This window comes from Melozone crissalis, unplaced genomic scaffold (assembly GCF_028551555.1).
Source record: "Melozone crissalis strain CALT ecotype California unplaced genomic scaffold, PUWL_Pcris_2 ptg000042l_1, whole genome shotgun sequence".
NCBI classification, from domain to species: Eukaryota; Metazoa; Chordata; class Aves; order Passeriformes; family Passerellidae; genus Melozone; species Melozone crissalis.
Genome location: NW_026535820.1, coordinates 32,888,278 through 32,906,472, shown reverse-complemented (window position 1 = coordinate 32,906,472; position 18,195 = coordinate 32,888,278). Strand labels below are relative to the sequence as shown.

General features: G+C 40.2%; 1 protein-coding gene across 1 annotated transcript in view; it reads left to right on the top strand.

The window, feature by feature from the left end:
* The window catches only part of GALNT12 (polypeptide N-acetylgalactosaminyltransferase 12), a 46,587-nt gene extending 28,869 nt beyond the window's left edge, over nucleotides 1-17,718 (top strand). The window contains exons 7-10 of the mRNA XM_054285105.1: nucleotides 830-961; nucleotides 7,791-7,904; nucleotides 14,115-14,270; nucleotides 16,756-17,718. Coding sequence (XP_054141080.1) covers nucleotides 830-961; nucleotides 7,791-7,904; nucleotides 14,115-14,270; nucleotides 16,756-16,893 — 540 coding nt within the window. The 3' untranslated portion in view covers nucleotides 16,894-17,718. The remainder of the gene's footprint in view (nucleotides 1-829; nucleotides 962-7,790; nucleotides 7,905-14,114; nucleotides 14,271-16,755) is intronic.
* The last annotated feature ends 477 nt before the right edge of the window (nucleotides 17,719-18,195 follow it).

Genomic DNA, 18,195 nt, shown 5'->3' with positions numbered 1-18,195 from the left:
AGACCTCAGAGCTAATATGTCACGCTGTTTGTTTATTCAAACAGGCATCTCTGTTTTACATCTGCTTTGTGTTTTCAGTGGTATTTCCACAGCTCTGAGAAATGCAAATACGTTTGTGGTTTGATGAAAGACTCTGTCAAGTGACCTGTAAAAATCTGGGGGCTGCAAACGCTCTCTCATGCCTGACTATCTGAAATCCCTAGTCAATATGAAGATAGGGTTTTGAAGACAGACATAAAAAGACATGGACTCTGGTCCAATCCATAGACAGAAAAGTCTGCAATGAAAGCTTTTCTCTGGAGGTTTAAGATTTCACACTCCCCACCCCCCAAAATGGTGAAGTTCAAAGGATACATTAGCAGATTTCACAAATTTCATAACTTAAGTGTAGAACTGTACAGGTAATTTGCAAATGGACAGTGTTACAATTTAAAGTCCTAAAGATTCATTCACTGCTTTGGAGATTTTCAATTATGTATCTAAAGGAAGTCTCATTTTCCAGTACGCCTTCTCAGTCTCCAGCAATCTGTATTCAAGGGCTTCCTCACTTGCAGATTCAGGGAGTTTTCTTACACAAACTGTCTTCTAGAATATTTTAAAGTTCTACTTGCACAGTTCCAATTATTTTTTGTCAGCATTTAACAAATGTAAGGATAATGAAATCAAATCCAGCACCCAAACATGGTGATTTTTCCTGGCTAGAAGTCCTACTCATCACTGTAGCATACGGTTCCTAATAATGTATACAGATAATTTAAAAGAGAGCATCTGTTCTGGATTTTTTTTTAATTTTTTTTTCTTCCTTCCTTTTTTTTTTTTTTTCTTTCAGGAACCATATGGAGATGTGACAGAAAGGAGACTTCTACGAGAGAAGCTGAAATGTAAGGACTTCAAATGGTTTTTGGAGAACGTGTATCCAGAACTTCACGTACCCGAGGACAGACCAGGCTTCTTTGGAATGGTGTGTGGCTGCTGAGAAGGGAGCCTGCTTGCAGTTCTCTGAGCTCTCCTACTAAGTCAGTGTGAAGGTGTTTTTGTGCCTAAATCAGTTTGGGATTTTGGTAGAATTCACTTAAAACTGGTAGGCTTTAAAATGTGGTATTTATCAGAATCTTTATTTAAGGGAATGCTGTTTATGAAGGAGTTCTGTGACAGAGTAGGAGAACAGGTAATGTTGCTGTGGACTACTCCTTCTAAGTGACATCTTGGGACTGTTAAAGGCAGGAAAAGAGGAGATTTTTATTTCTCGAAACATTGTGTAACAAAAAGATAACAGTAAAGTGTTTTATTTTACTTGTTGAATTGAAAAGAAAAGGAGTCTGCTTTGAAACATATGTTCATACATTTTATCTGATGAAAACTATGATGCTCTGGTGATGGGAAAGAGAACTGGTGCTAAGTGCTTCCAGATCATAGGGGATTCTTTATATTAAACCAACATGTTAATTTTTAATCTGGAGGTCACTTTAGACCAACAAGGGCACAGGCAATAGTTTCAATCAGAATCCTCTTCTAAGAGCTGACAGCTCTTTATGCTCTTTGCAGCTTACAAAGAAATATAAACTATAGCTCTGTGTATATTACATTACTGTAATCTCATCTGGAAGGGATGAAGGCAGAGATGATGCAGCAAGTAGCTGTTTCCTCTGAAAAATCCCCTCTCTTCTCTCTACCAGCTGCATGTTAGGAACACAAAACTGCACCTTTCCACCAGGCAAAGATGTATCAAATACCTTCCTAATTACCAAATGCCACATCGACTTAAAAGTACTTTTGCTGGTAACTCAATCTCTCTGCAGATCCAGCTGAGCTGCATTCCCACACTGCATCATCACATCCAGCCCTTGTCTTGCTACCATCTGCTCTTCCCCAAGTTACTCAGCCTCTGCTGAATCTCCTTCAGGAAACGGGGAAAAAAAAATCTGATCTCTGTGGACATACAAAACATTCAGAAACAAAGTCTCCCCGCAGTCTGCCCTAATAGCTTTGTAACTTGTTGAATGAAAAAGATGCTAATGTGGAAATGCTGTGGTTTCCCCTGGGGAAAACTCGGCCCCTGGGGAGCTGTGGGAGCTCCCCCAGGGAGGGGAGCAGTTGTCAGAAAAGCCCTTAGGAGCCTCTGGGAGAATTGCCAGCCCCCTCCATTTGTCTTGGAGCTTGCAGGAGAGGTGATATCTCTCTGATCAGTGGCATGAAAGGTGCTACCCACCATTATCCAGTACCTTGAACAAACCCTGGTACAATGCTGGTTCTGTTTTTGCTCTTTTGTTCTGTGTTGCCACTGGCAAGTTCTGAGACAGTTGAAGCAGTAAAGTATTATAAGACTTAGCTTCCAGGAGCATTTCAGGTACTTTATCCTTCCCTCCACCTCCATCCTTCTCCCTCCAAAAGAAAGGGTTAGACTGGTGCCAGTGATAGTGAAGAGAAGGGATTTGTGCAGTTTCTTTCATGATTTAATTGTCATCTTCAGGCAAGGAGTTGACAGTACCTAGAAATAATAACTCTTGTTCAGAGCTGCTTGAGGTATCTAGAGTGTAATTTAGGTGTGCTCTATATATTTCTCTAAAAACAATTCATAAATGCTGTCATCTAGTTGTGAGCATAATGAGAATACGCCATTTTTGGGGGGGAGGAGGAATTTAAAATGTGATGGAAATATGGTTGTACTCTGAGAAATCGGGAGTGCAGAAACGACACCTACTGATTCAGCTGATTTGTGGATATTGAGTCCCATCTGCTAGCTTCAATGAATCACTAATCTTGTTCTTTACTCCCGCCTTAGCTGTGTAGGGCTTTTCTGCCTCACAAAAATACTGTATTTAAAAGTGTCAGCTTTGATAACAGCTCAACTTAGTGTGAGGTTATTTAATTGTTCAAGGAGAATACAAGGGAATATGGAGATTTTTACCTCCCTTAAAAATCTTTTTACTTTTGAACTGAAGTTAAAAATATTTCTAAGATTACCTGTAAGTCAGCCATGTGTTATTCAGACGGAGTCAAGAATTAATGAGCAGCATTCAGTGCTGTGCACTGGCAAGCAGCTTCTTATGCTACATTTTTTTTCTTGATACATAGATAAAAATATCCATACTACCTACCCTTGGTTATCTAAAATGCTAGCTGCCTCAAACTTTACTTAAACATACTGAATTATGAACCTTTTTGCCTGAGATATGATTGCATTCCTGCAAACTGCCTGGCACCTATAAAAGAGATAAATATCTTCTTGCTGCTCCTTGGGCTTTGTGCAGCTTTGGAACTTTGTGGGACATGAACCTTCTGCCTTGAATAATTTCTTTGAGGGGGCAGGAGGAAGTGATGCTGGTGGGCACTCAGTGGGTTAAAACAATATGTCAGCACTTCTGGAAAGGCTGATAATACCTTTTAGGCCCTGGTGTAGCACACTGATGTGTATTTTTCTGGCACAGCCTCTGATTTGGCCATCCTTGAGCATGCTACGAGTAGGTAGGTGTGAAATTGTAACAAGGCTTGAGCCCCAGCTCTGCAGAAATTGCCCACCTGGACAGCAGAGACTGGGCCAGCTTACAAATCCTAACTACCCTGGGAAGGGATGGTGTTTGAGTCTGTAGGAAGAGCTTTGAGCCAGCTGGTGTGCTCAGCATTGGTGTGGTGACATCTCTGCAATGTGCAGCTGGGTGGAGATAGAGGAGCTGGGCAGCTCTGTGCTCTTTCCGTGTTATGGGTGACTGTGGAAAGGCATGGCTGCAAAGCAAGGCAGGAGTCAGGGCTCTTCTCTCTTCTGAGGTGTGTATCACGTATGGCTGGCATTGAGGTGCATATCCAAAGATAAAGATTAGGGTCAATCAGTGAATTTGGCTTTAAGTTTGGCATCAAGATTGCTTTTAAAAAACAGCGGTGACACAAAAATCAGGATTTTAATCTAATTTTCTGTAAGTTTGATCACTTGCTGGTGAGACCATACTATGTTCTGACATGGTAAGTTTTTCTTTGCTCTCGGTTTCTAGCTGATATTTCTTTCAGCTGAATGTAAAGCAACTAAGCTGATAGATGTCTTGTGCTGGGACTTTCTGTCTGGTCTCTCTTTCTGCCTTCTATCACTAAAGGCATCTGTTTCTGACTGAGTCAGTCGGGAAGTCAAAAAACTTGAATTTTTCTTTTGACAACTCCTTCCCTATTGTCCTCCAAGACCACCTCATCTTCCTTTTCAAGTCCTCAGTCATAATTTTCTTTTAATTTAGACTAGATATAATCCTAAAAAAATTGGAAGGAAGATTTTAAACTATGCCTTTAAAACTTTGAAGAATTTTGTTTTGCTGCAACATGAAAGAGAATTTAAAATTATTTAAATTATCTAAAGAACACATATGTTTGGACAGGCTTGCAGAAGAATACAGCTATGTGCTTTAAATTACATAATCAAAGACATTGCATGATTCGTGCTTCAAGTTCTCAGAGGTATCAGGGTCCCTTCTCTAAGGTATACCTCTAAAACTTCATTATAATCCAATTTGTAGAGCTGCCACTTGACGTTGACTTGGTAGCCAAGATTAGGACTGACTAGACCTGGAGACTTTTGCCAATCACAGGAAAATATGCACCACTTGGTTGGCTCTGAAAAGCCTCTGAAAGCTAGGCAGAGGCTTTTTAAAAGGAATTTCTGGAAGAAATTCAAGTGTTTGGTAGTGAACACACCATTGCTTGAGCCACATGCTTATACGTTTTTGAGCTTCCCAGGGGGATTTGGGCTTGCTGGGGTGAGCCAATGAATCCAGCAGCAGTGTGTCACCTTCCTTCAGAGGGTTTTAGTCATCAGTTTTGTATGCCCTTTTCAGCATTGCCCTTAAGTTAACAGGTGATATGAAAATAGCATTTACTCAGTAGAATAATTTCCTGTGACTGCTTGGATTACCTTTGAGGTAAAAGCTGATGTTTGATCAGTACTAGTGAAGCTGTCTGGCTTGCTGCAAATTCATATCTTACTGCATCCCACAGTATCATCTGTCCATCTCACTAATAGATCAGCTCCACTGCCACTGGCAGAATAAAGAGGATTCTGATCTATTTTGTGGATGTCAAGAAAGGTTGGCAGGGCTCCATTGGCTGTACTTATCAACTAATGTAATGAAGTTTTAATGTCAAAAATCTGTTGTTGATGGTTTGTTTACAATGCACTTTATCAAACTAAGACTTATTCATAGAATGCCAGCTGTATTGTGTAGTTATATGCAAGCGTCCAGACATTAGGAAACAATAGATTGAAATATCTCCTAGCAGTAAGGGTTAAGGTCTATGGTGAATATCTTGGTGTTTATTACCTATGTCAGCCTCCAAACAGTGGTAACTAAATGGCACAGAGAGTGACACCTGTAGTTTCAATAACAATGTTTCAATATGAAGCAAATGCTGAAAAAACCACAGCCAATAGTCCTGCATGGGTAGGTGGTTTTAGATCTGAACAATGTGTTTTAATGGCAAGGTGATCAACATTTTTTCTTGCTTCTGTTTCTCTAATGCAGCATTGTGCAAAAGAAGTAAGGTAAGTCACACAGAAAATTTTATTCTCGTTGCATGACTTGTTTATGGTGGATGTGGGAATAAACATAGCTTCAGAAATGAGTGGGTGATCACTGTTTTGATAGAGCTCTTGCACTCTTGCACATAAAAGATAGTTAAACTGTATATTTTCATTTAACAAGAGAAAAATATTTCACAAATTCTCGTATACTTTTTGTCTGCCTTGGAACAGAGGGCAGGTGTGTATCTTTGTTTTTTTGGGTTTTTTAAATAAATGGTGCTGCAGTCAGATTTTCAAATTTTTCTATGTCATTTCAGATCAGGTAATTTAAAAGCTTAGAATATACTATTCCCACTAATTAGGTCTTGAATACTTATTGGCTTCCTGATGAAATGTGGGCATATCTACCAATGTCTGACAAAATAAAAGAACCAGGTGAACAACATGGACCATGTACATGCAGGAAAATGTCAGCATGTTTCACAAGCTGACATTTCATTTATGCATGAAAGCGAAAAAGGAGAGAACATACATGGTAACACCCTAGAATACAGCCTCATTTTCAAACCATCTGATATGAAACTTAAGTTTAGTAAGCTTTTACATATCTTTTTGCTGTGTATATTTGGGCATTGAGTAACATGCATATGAGAGTTACTGTAGTTCTGGTGATGCAGGGCATTTTCAAACAGATTATTTAAAATTTCCCAAAAGGGAGCTCACACTTGAGCATGTGCCAGGGGCTGATGGCAAAGAGCACTAGGGAAGTCATTGGGCTGCCTGGAAGGGCACCATGGATGAGGGCTTTGCTGCCCTTGGAGCCAGTAGACAGTCAGGCAGAGTCATATGTTATTAAACCTACTAATGGGAGACCCTCTGGTCCTGAAGACAGCTGCTGACAACAACAATTGTAGAGATAAAATTACCATTTTAAGTGGTTATGACTTTTAGGTTGATGTTTCCTGATGTAGAATGTAGAAACATGAGAAGCTTATTGTTTGGTTTATGTAGTTCCATGGCAGTGTTAAAAATAGTCTATGTAAGACACTTCTCTTTCCTGTTTTTCTAAGTGTAATTCTTGGCTCCCATTAGGAAAGTAAACAAAATGTTTTATTTTGGCTGTTCAAGGAGAGTTGCAGTGGTCTAATGTGGGAGTGAGCACAAGGCAGTGGAAAGATGATGTTGGGTAACAGTAAAAGTAGAAGTTGGCAAAGCAAACATATATAGAATACAAGTATTTAATTTTCTAGCTTGTGTGGTTTGCTCTGTGGTGGGTTTAGGCCCCGCAGGGTTTGTCTTGTTTGTTTAGTTCTAGCCGCCTGCAATCCCTGTGTGTCCGCTCATTTTCCACATTAAGAACTCTGGATACGATTATCATGACTAGGGAAGAACAGTGAAATAACACCTTGCTGAACTAACTCTTCTGAGATTTACTCTGCCTATTCTTTTTGTCTGTGATATAATTACACTCAGTAACAGGGGCATTCAGCTTCTTGTTTACAGAACCTATTCTGCTCTGTGTGTTTTCAAATTTGGTTATGTGGCTGATACCAGGAATCAGTGGCTATGTGATTGTTTAACTTATTTTTAGTTACTTTTGCCTCCTGAATACTTAAATGAAAATCCTTGATAACTAGCCTGTTGTTTTTAAAATTAGCTAACTTAATATTTTAAAATTTTATGTAGAAGTTATGTACCTCTTCTGTCAGAGATCAGCAACATGAGTCAATAGCATTTAATATCACACCATAATAATATCCCTTTCCAAAGATATATTTTGCCCACTTTCAAAATTTCTGATCCTAAAATCTGTCTGCTTGTTCTGCCTCAAGAGGGTACTGGAGTCCTTTTGAGAACAAATCCTCCTAACATTTCCCATTTGACAAACTGAGAAAAGTATGTAGTCATCTTTTCATAAGAAAATTGAACAAGTAGATCCTGGGGGAAAAAGGCATGGCAGACTCTTTTGTTCTGCATGAGTTGCTGGCTTGTTGGGTTTCAACACACTTTTTCATAGTTTCTACCCACTTCCTTTGCAAATACATTGGAACACAGTGTCATTCCTAGGGGAAGCCATCATGTCTGGCTGCTTGAGAGCTCAAAGTCAAGATGATCCAGTTTTATTTCATATTAGTCTGAGAGATATTACCATTGCATCCCTTTGATCTATTCCCGTTGCTTTGCACTAGCTTTGGGATGGATCTCAGAGCCCAGCAGGATGAGTGTAGAGTGACTACAGAATATGTTCCTTACTTCAGACTAATATTTTAAAATGTTCTTTTGTTTTGATTAGCTGAAGAATAGAGGAATGGAAAACTTCTGCTTTGATTATAATCCTACAAATGAACATCAAGTAACTGGACAGAGGGTCATACTCTACCCATGCCATGGCATGGGACAAAATCAGGTAAGAATAATGTTTTATTGTTATTTTGACTAACATTTAGGGTTGTAATGTAAGGAAGTATGGTAAAGTCACTGCAGTAGGGTTGAGAGAATGTGTTGCCGCAGTAAGGTGATCTTAGTTTGAGTTTTGATTCTTGCACTAAATGCTTTTTATTTTGATGTATCTTCAGGTCAGATTTTCTTCATTCTGAGGATGTGTCTACCCAGCCCAGGAAACTCATGCATACCTTTATTATGCCTTTCCACAGAGCTCATTAGCAGGGGTTAATGGCACATCACTGCAGCTATAGTGCTCACAGGCCAGTGTTCACTCAACTCCAAAACCCCTCTGAGCTTCTCTCTGTCCATGCCTCTAAAGCCCTTAATAACATTGGAAACCTCACCTAGTTCCACCTGGGTGTGTCATCATGTCTCTTCCTCATGATGCTTGTCTAACTACCCAAGAGATTTTGGCCACATCTTCTCCTGTCCTTCTACAGAAATCTCCTCCTTGCTTGGGCTCCACAGTCCAGGAGAGCAGGGGTTCTCTTTAACGCTGTCATTCTTGCTGTCTTGTTTTTAACTTCTGAATATGAAAATGCTGTTTTCTTTCTCTATGTTGACTGAACCTGTGCACAGCAGTTGTTAGTTTTGATACCTGTAAGCCTCTCTGCATAATGGCATGGTAAAACTGTTGTGGGGTACTGTGTGAATGGCTAGAATGGCTGTTTTTGCATAGTTTTGAGTGACCACCTTCCAGAATTGAAGTTTGATATTTGATGTGGGTCATGTACTTGCCTGTCTATCTTGATTTTTGGCTTCTAATCCCGATTAGAGTAAACACAGTACTTGAGATACGGTCTCATCAGTGCTGAGTACCAAATGTCTTGTGAGACCTCTTGTGCATAACCCTGTGACAGCTTGGGTGGCTTGACTGTTTAGGTCCTTTTTTAGTGAAATTAATCCAAACATTCAGTTAGGATTGTTTGGAAAAAGGAAAAAAGGGAAAACAAAGTTTGGAAAAAAAAGAGAGATGTGACAGTTAAACAGAGTATCTGCTGTCGTTCTGAACTCTGCTTAAAAAAACAAACATAAAAGCTCAAGGAGTGTAGAACAAATCTGTATTGGGGAGAAGGCTTCTGATATGAATTTCACTTTACATGAGAAAGGGGAATGAAAAAGCAATGTACCTCAGATCTTAAGAGGAAATAGATTTGCTGCTGATAGCAAGTTTATTGCCTAAATTATTATAACTGTTATTTAGTATTATTTATTAGCTCATGTCTGGTTTATGTCTTAGGTTTCATAATATTTCTGTCCTTAAGGCCAAGGTGCAGGGGAAGGCAGGGGGAGAATCTTGTACGATAAAAGCCAAAGGACCTCAATACTGACAGATGGATACCAATTATGCTAAGCCCCACCTCACCCTGTTTACTCCCTCAGTTCAAATTCTTGCAGAAGTTAAGAATACTTCTATAGATCTCTATAGAGAAGTTAATAATCAGATAACCCAGTCAAGTCACTTTCTTATAAGTGACTTGATAGCTTTTGTAGATTAAGAAGCAAGTAATGTAGAGGATTACATGCTAAGATGCCAAAGGTATTTATAGATATATTTTTCCTTGTATTGCAGATTACAGAGAGGAGAGGGGTTGCATTTTTTTTTTCATTTCTCTGAGCAAAAAGAGTTAGCTTAAATTTTATCTCTTTCCCCAAGAAAGAATAAAGAAATAAGATAAAAGGTGAAAGCAGAAGAGAAGTACAATTCAGAGACAAATTGTCATGGTTTTACAGTTATCCTTTGTTTAGCTAGCACTAGGAGATTAGCCTAAGAGATTAACTGAATTTACTGCAAGATATCACATCACTGGCTATTAATGCTCTTCCATCTCTGCTGATGGTGCATCCGTGTACCTGCGGTGGCAGGCGCCGGGCTGGGAGCAGCGACACTCTGGGAACTGTGCACACCACTCCCTCTGCTGGCACCCAGGCAGGAGCAGGAAGGAGAAGTGGAGAAAGCACCTGACTGCAAAGTAAACCAATAAAGGAAAATATGAGATGACTCGAGAGAACTGCAGAGCCTGAGGAGGGAAGGCCAAACACAGGAAATGGGTAAAACAAGATTAGCGAAATGGGCCAAAAGGCATGGGGGGGCTGGCAGGAGCCAGGCAGAAAGGGCCAAGGTGACAAAGGCAGTAGTAGTTTGTGACAGAGGTTGAGCAGCAGGTGATGAGCAGGGCATGTGTGACACAGGGAAGAGTAGGACAGGGAGTGGACCAAGCAGAGTCACTGGAGAACATTTTAGTGGAAAGGGGCATGGTGACTGAATGAGGGAGCTGAGATACCAGCTGGCAAAGGAGGACATGAGTAGGGGTGATAGGTAGTTGCAAGAGAACAAGTGGACAGCAGGAAGAGTTGTGTGTGGGAGAACAGAGGAAGACTAAAATAAGACAAGATGTAAAAACACAAGTGAGGTGGGAAATGAAGTTGGGGTTGCTGGACTTGCAGCTCCCTTTTCTGGCTCACAAATAGCTGTGAAACCTACCAGCAGGACATTTCTCTCCATTTCTTTCCCATCCCACCACCTTCTTGACAATCTGAAAAGGTAGCAGGCTGTTCCTTGTGGTGTGAATCCTTTGGCAGGTGACACTGTCAGAATCAAAACAGTCAAATCTTCCACATTTATGTCCATTGCTGTCTGCTGATGAAATGATTGTGGCAAGGTTTGGTCATCCTCTAGTTATAACAACAACGGAGTCTCAGAGATGTTTACTGACAGCAGGCAGCCCTTAACTTCTCTTTGGCCCCCTGGTAGGGAATCCACCATCCTAATCCCAAACTCTTCCTGCCTTTTTTCTGTGAGTTTGTTCTCGTCACTCCACTCATTACCTATATGGAGTTTTAACAGCAAGCCCTTATTCCAAGCTTTGCTCCCATTCCCTATCCCACACCTCAGGCAGGCGGCTGTTTATGTAGGGGACAACTTCAAAACTCTTTTCACTGGCAACAAGTCTCCACTTGGTGACCTCTGAATATCTGTGTGCACTGTGCCTGGAGGAGAGAGCACTGTGCTCTTGGTTATTTATAAGATCTAGCACCTGCTCCTGTTTTACATCTCAGTGAATAAAACCAATCTCAGAAAACTAAAGTTCCTGATAGTTTGTTGCTGTTTTTTCTTGAATCCACGGTCTAATTGAGAGGGTTTCTTTTACTCCTTTTGTGTGAGTGTAAGAAAACTAACTGGAGGGTTTTTTTTAAATTAGCATGTTCCTTATCACAAGAAAGGGAGGATAACACTGCAGTGTTAAGAGCTGAGTGTATATGGAAGAGAGGCAGGAAATACACAAAACACTGGGCACTGATTGCTTGTACCTCAGGCTGCTTATGTTTTGTGGGAGTATGTGCCCCACAGAGGAGAATGAAAGGCTTTGAAACTCAACACCAGTAAAGCCCTTTGCCCTTCCGGGTATGGCTGGGAAGCAGTACAGAGGGCAGCAATGTGTGATGGCAAGAAATCAGCCTGATGTGGTAAGAGGATGGGAACACACTGACTGACAGTGTTCTTCCCAGAATTCCCATTTGGAGCTGATACATTTGACATTAACAGTGAGAAGGAAACAAAGAAGTTAGCAAAGCCCTTGGGTTTTCAGCAAAAAAGAGTATCAGACCTGGTAACCTCTCTGCTGGTTCTACCCATCAAATGCAAACTTTTCCCTGCATGCAAAACAACAGGCACAGAGAAGGATGAGAGTGTGTTTCAGGGTCCAGTGAGGTAGCCAAAATCTGCTGCTGGCCCCAGTACCAGAGAGACACTGATGCAGCTGAGACATATCCTGTAGATTGTCCAGAAACCAGAGACACTGGGTAAAAGGCCTCATCAAGTTTGCCAATAGCACTTAAGGGAATATTCTGATTCTCAGAAGGAAAGAAAGGCAGTAAGGCTACTAGTTACTGGGCTGTGAATCAGTTTGAAAATGCTTCCTTTCTGCTAACAGAATGCAAGAAAAGAGAACTAAAAAATGCTTTACCTTTTGAGGAGGAAGATATTTATTTCCTGTATTACTAGAGCTTGGAAAAGCCCAAAGCCTGAAGTATTTATTCAGTTTGAAGTGTAGGGTAATAAACTGATTATGTTCATTGGGCAACAAGGCAGGAGTGCTTGGTTGTTAGTACTATAACCCCATTCCTTGAAGCTATCCAGAAATTAACCATTTTACTTGCTCATCTTTGGAATCTGGTGCAAGTCCTTGAGAGACCATTCAGGAAAGCTATCAGTAGTAAGAAGTGCTCTGATCTAGAAGCTGCTCCATTTATTCTTGGCACATCTGGTACAGTCAGCAGCTTGCAAGCTTTCACTTATACAAATTGCTAAAGAGTTATTATATCTAATACATCCCCTAACAAGCAAGGCTCTAAATATGGATTTGTGAAAGTGGCAGCTGTAAAAAGTGTCCATCCACACACAACTGAGCAGAACTGAGGCTTTTTCTTTATTCACAAGCCATAGGATTAAAATGTATGTCTCTGTAGCTCACTGTGGTGCCCAAAGTAGCGGGTTTTCCATGTGTCAGTCAGATACTGAACCTGGGAATAAAGCCTAAAGGCCAGGGAGTAGCTGCTGCCTGTTAGGGTAAATAATAATAATAGGACCAATATTCACACAATTTACTTTTGTTGTTGATGAGATTTTTTGTTTTTTGCACATGGCAAATGTAAAAATAGTGCAACCTACGTTGTAGCAACAGATCTTAGCAATAGGTTTCAAGGGAAAATCATGGTCTCCGGGGTCTTATGTCAGCAGGGAGACTTCAAACCTGATGTTGCTTTCTCAAAAACACTCATTTCCCTTTGTGGCTTACCACAAATGAATGGTGGCAAACAGGTGAATTCTGGGGGGCAGGGGGGAGGGCAGGGGTCAGTCACTTGCATCATTGCTGGGAAAAAAAAGCCATGAGGCTCCACAGGGTGATGCAATGGGCAGCATTGGTCGGTGTATCGCTGTGACAGCCACCTTGACAGAGAAATTCCTGATTGTGATATTAGGAGGGGCAGATTTCATGAAACAACTACTATCAGTGTAGTCCAGATCAGAGGTCTTACACTTGGAAATGGATGGCTGAAGATTTTGTAATAGCTCAGTCCTGTTTATACTGAAACTCCACTTCCAACTCCTCATCAAGGTTATTAGCCCTGGTGGTTGTTAAGGATGTTTTTGTGGTAAGTTCAAGTATGAACATTTCTGAATTAGTACAGCCCCCTTCACAAAGCCTTACAGTCTCCAGAGGGGAAACAAAACAAAAGAGGATTCCTTCTCTCCCTCATCCTTTTATTGGTCTCTGCTAATGCAGCTGTACTATGGGTAATAAGCAATTTTCTGATGTTTATACAACTCTCCTCTACTTTATTGAGTATAATTTAAATCAGATCTAAACACACATCCGTGCACTATAGTCATCTAAATTTTTTATAAGCTTGCTAAATACAAACAACTCTCCAACTCTGCCACTCTTTAATGAAGTCCAAAAGTTGGCAAATGTTCATGATAAGTACACAATTTTAAGGAAGTTTTCAACCATAACTGCTACAGAAGCCAGGAGTTTCAGAGCATGTTCATAACATTTCTGTAGAATATCGTGCAACAAGTAAAGACAGTAAATTGGCTTTAATGAAGTTTTTTCATGTTTAAAAGCAGCTGTACCTGTTTTGCTTCAAATAATATCTTAAAACTTTATAGAACAAAATGTTCATCACCGTGCATCCCTAGTGGTGGAAATAGCCATTATAACTGGAAATGAACCTGGACCAAACTGCATTTGAACAATGCAGTGAGCAACTCCTTAGTTAAAAGTAATATTACTTTGTGATGACTGAATTAAGAAGGCATAATGTCAGGCCAGAAACTGTTTTCCATCCAATTTTTAAGGGGGGCCTAGAATGTGAAAGTTAAATATTGCAGTTGAATTTTGGAAATTCTTTAATGCTGGAACACCTGTTTTCCAGGACATTTAAGTGCTACAAGAATAAAGCAGTGCTGTGATGAGATTGATTTTCTGTAAAATAGTAAGCAGTAGAAGTTAAGGACTCTTGAATATTTCTGGCAAAATTTCCCTTCACAGCAGCAACTTTTATTCGTGAACCTAATTTTAGTCTCTTAGTATGTGCTTCTTTCTAAGCACTCTCTGTGTGCATGTGAAATGACTGCTGTCCTTTGTTTCTTCCCTTGGGTTTGTAGTTTTTCGAGTACACATCCCACAATGAAATACGTTACAACACGCGACAGCCGGAAGTCTGTGCAGCCGTTGATTCAGGAACTGACTACCTGACGATGTACTTGTGTCAAGAAAATGCCCACAGTGTTCCTGAAAACCAGAAGTTTATTTTCAGAGAGGTAAGTGTGCCTGTTTGGGTTCGGGTTTGCTCTTTTTTGCGAGTGGGTGGAAGGAGAATTGTTGAATTTTTGAAATTTTTATCTTACTGCATACACATTGTGCAGGCCACAACACTGGCACAGGTCTCTGGGAGAAGTAGGCTATCTTGGCTTTCAACATCTGAACACAGAAACAGGGTAGTGAGCAAAGAGCATTCCAGTCATAAAGAACAGGAAGATTAGAGGAAGGAAAGCACCCTTGTTAACATCAAGGAGCTTGGGAACATTCTCTCTTGCATGTTGCCCTTGCTGTTTTCTCCTGAGATTGAGGTGCTTCAATATAACCCTTCCCCAGCCAGTCATATGGCTGGCCTACTTCTCTCTTTTCATTGACTTATTTCCAAATATTTATATTACCATTTATCCCCAATACTTCACACATCACCATTACTTTGTGGTCTTTCCTGCTTTTAAGCAGCTGCCTCTACATGATATTAGAAAAGTTTGTATTTAGTCGTTTTGAATCCGTAAAGAAGCCCCTGGATGCCTGAGAGAAAATAAGCTGGGTGAAAAATGATGGCCTTGGTCAGGTTCTGGAGTGTTGTTATTTGGCTAATGGAAAAGGTCACATAATATATCAAAATGGTATATTTACATAATGTGTCTGCATAATGCATCGAATCCCTACAGGCTCCATGGCTGACAAATGTCACACTTTGATACCACCAGCAGTGATAGGTAGCAGGGTAAACTCTAAAAAAATAAGATGGAAGTTACTGTCTGTTCCCTAAATCTAGTCCAGACTGAAGCTCATAGTGATATTACTAAATAAAAATGTTTAAAAGGTTGACTTTATAAATTATGTTTCATTTTTAATGTCATCTTTTAACAAAATTGCTCAGTCATATTGCATGAATCCCTAAGATGACGTATATTGAAGGATCTTCAGTCACTTCAAGAAGTAATCAAGAGAACTGAACTTTTCAAATTGAAAAAATGAAAAAATAGAAAAAAATTATGGAATGTATGTGTTTCCACCGTAACCATTAATTTCATCATCTGAGACTTTAGGAATTACTTTAAATGTTCTTTCTCATGATCACTTTGTGTGTGTGTGTGTGATTTGAACGTACTGCTCTGCTCCGGTTCCTTTTCTGCTGCTACACTAAATCAAAAGCACCAGTCTCCACCTTTCAAGGCGAGTGATGGGTGAGGTGTCAGCACTACATTTCTTTTGCTTTGTGCATAGTACTGTCAGGCAGCTGTCCTTATGGATGGAGCATAATCAAAGATTTGAACAGCCTTCCCAGCAGCTTGGCAAGAATTGAGTTCTTGTGGACACTGAGTCCAAAATGAGTGAGATGGATACTGATTAATCTGCTCTAAAACTTGAATTATTGTGATGGAAGCAAGAAAGTAATTCTGCAGCTGAATCTGTCAGCAAGTCTGTGAGCAAGCACACGCTGCTGGGCATCAGGAGCTGCAGCTCAGGATGCAGTTAAGTGCAACATTCCTGATGGGGGAAGGAGCAGACTTCCACAGGAGTTGGGGCTATGGACAGAAACAAGGCATTGGCATTTTTCTTTCAAAGCTACCAGGGGCCTTGGGAATTGCTGCACCCAGGCCAAGGGGATGGCCTCAGAGCAGGGCAGTCCTCCACGGTTGCTACGCTGCCCTTTTGCAGCTTGCTGTCCTAGCTGACAGCACTCCTGGATTGGAAGGAGAGACTTGATCTGGAGATAAATGTAAAAAAAGGGCCTGAGATCTCAAAATATGTTCTTTAGGGAATTTGACTGTGGATGCCTGTCAGACCTTACACTTCTGAGGCAGCTTTCCTTTCAGCAAAGCAAGTGAACTCCACACATATCTGCAGGAAAGGGGCACACTTAGATATTTTTACTTTTTCCATCAAAAATATACCCTACGAAGAGACAGGAAAATTTCTTGCTAAAATATTTCCAACATTTATGCTTAATGAGCAATATTTACCTTTTACTCACAAGATATGCAATAAATTGATACATTTGGAGGTAATGCTTGTGGCTTGGCTTAGTTCTTTTCTGCCATATTCTGGTCCAGTTACAAAAGGCAATGAAAGCAAATGTTAGCACATCCTTTACAGGCTGAGATGCCACTTCATGAGTCACTCTAAAGCAATGCTGATGTCAGTTTACCTAAGTTTAAAAGCGGAATCTTTTGATAACGTTTCAGACATCCTCAAGTTAGGCTTTCCTGCACAACCCCATTGGAAGAAAGAAGCTTCTCCTTCCCACAGTCCCTCCTTCCAATCCCTTTTTCCCAGTTGCTGAGCCCCAAAATGTTCAAGGTTGCTTTACTGCCCAAAATCCGTTCCTCGCACAATCCCAAGACATGCCACAAGATGGCCGCCACTGAAGAATATGTGTGATATTCATTTGTTGCAAATGATTTCTGCTACTTCAAAATACATTGGTATGTCTGCAATTTTTGAGACTTGAAAAGCTAACTTTATTTCTGGCTTTTGTAGGATGGTACCTTGTTTCACCCACAAACCCAGAGGTGCTTACAAGCCGAGGCAAACGCTTACAACGGGAACCCAGCACCATTGCTACGACCTTGCACCAACTCGGACTATCAAAAATGGTTCTTCAAAGAAAGAAGTTGATCCAGATGTTGTCTAGGATATAACTGAATACAAAATAATGTGCTCTTTCTAGTCAGCAGTTAGTCAGCCTTTTGAAAAGCTCATAAGTGATATATTTTTGTATGGAAAGAACTGTAATTAGTTGACAAGCCTTGGATCTCGTTTCCTGGAGCTTTAGAAGGCACTAAGTACTGAGAGCTTCATAAAGTGCCACAGAATCTGCTCCTTTTTATTTGGCAGCTACATAACTGCTTCTGAAGTGTCTTAGGTTCTTTTCGTAAGTGACATTTTTTTAATCTACTGTGTCGAAGTAAGGCAGTCACAAAAATTGCACTAATGTTAATCTGCCAATAACTTAAAATGTTTATTTTTCTACTAAAACATTCTCAAGTTGGATTTTTTACAGATAGTAGTTAATAATTGTTCTTGTCTTTTAAATACCAGGAAGGTAAATGTAGGCCATATTCTGCCCTAAGTGACTACCACAAAGCCCTCACTGAAGACAGTGTGGATTTACACATAAAGGCAGAGTATGACTGCATGGTTTTGCACAAATAACAATCTAGTTGCATACAAATTGCACATGCTTGACAATACCATACCTTAACTGATCTGACAAATTTAGATGTTCATGGCACTTGAAAAGTTTCTAATCATGCTTAAGATGGTTTGGGAGTAAAATGGGGATTTTCTCATCTTTCTTAAAGGCAGAAGGCAGCAATATTTAAAGGTGATGCTTTGGGAAAACCTATTTAGATTCATATGGGCCCAGCTATGTGGCTGTGTCCTAGAATCCACAACCAACTTTAATGTTATGTGGATTTTCAATGAGCATAAAACTTTCAAGATAAGACCTATCAACAATAGGTCTTTTGTACAATTTTTCTTTTGTAAAAATTTGAAAACTACAGTTAGAGAAAATGAGTCTTAACATTTAAGTGTTTAAATGATTCATGGAAAAACGATTATATTTTTAAAACAGTTTTGCAACTGATTTCTGTGAAATTCAGCTAATATTAATACAAAAATTATTGTCTTTGAGGTATAACTTGCATTTTGTCTGGGAGCTCCTTTTAGATGAGCTGACCCTGCTTGTGGTCCTGTTGAAAACAGGGCGTGTAATCTGCAGCAGTACAGGATGGTTTGTGCCCTGGTGTGTGGGACCTGCCTTGCCCAGTCAGACAAGGAGTGTGTAGCAATGTGTCTGGCCATCGACCATCAGCATTACCATGTTGATTAAAAGGGTTTCAGCTCATAAGAGGAGTTTCCTTCCCTGTCAGATGAAGGAATGCTTATGTGTAGAAGGATGAAAAAATGTCAACC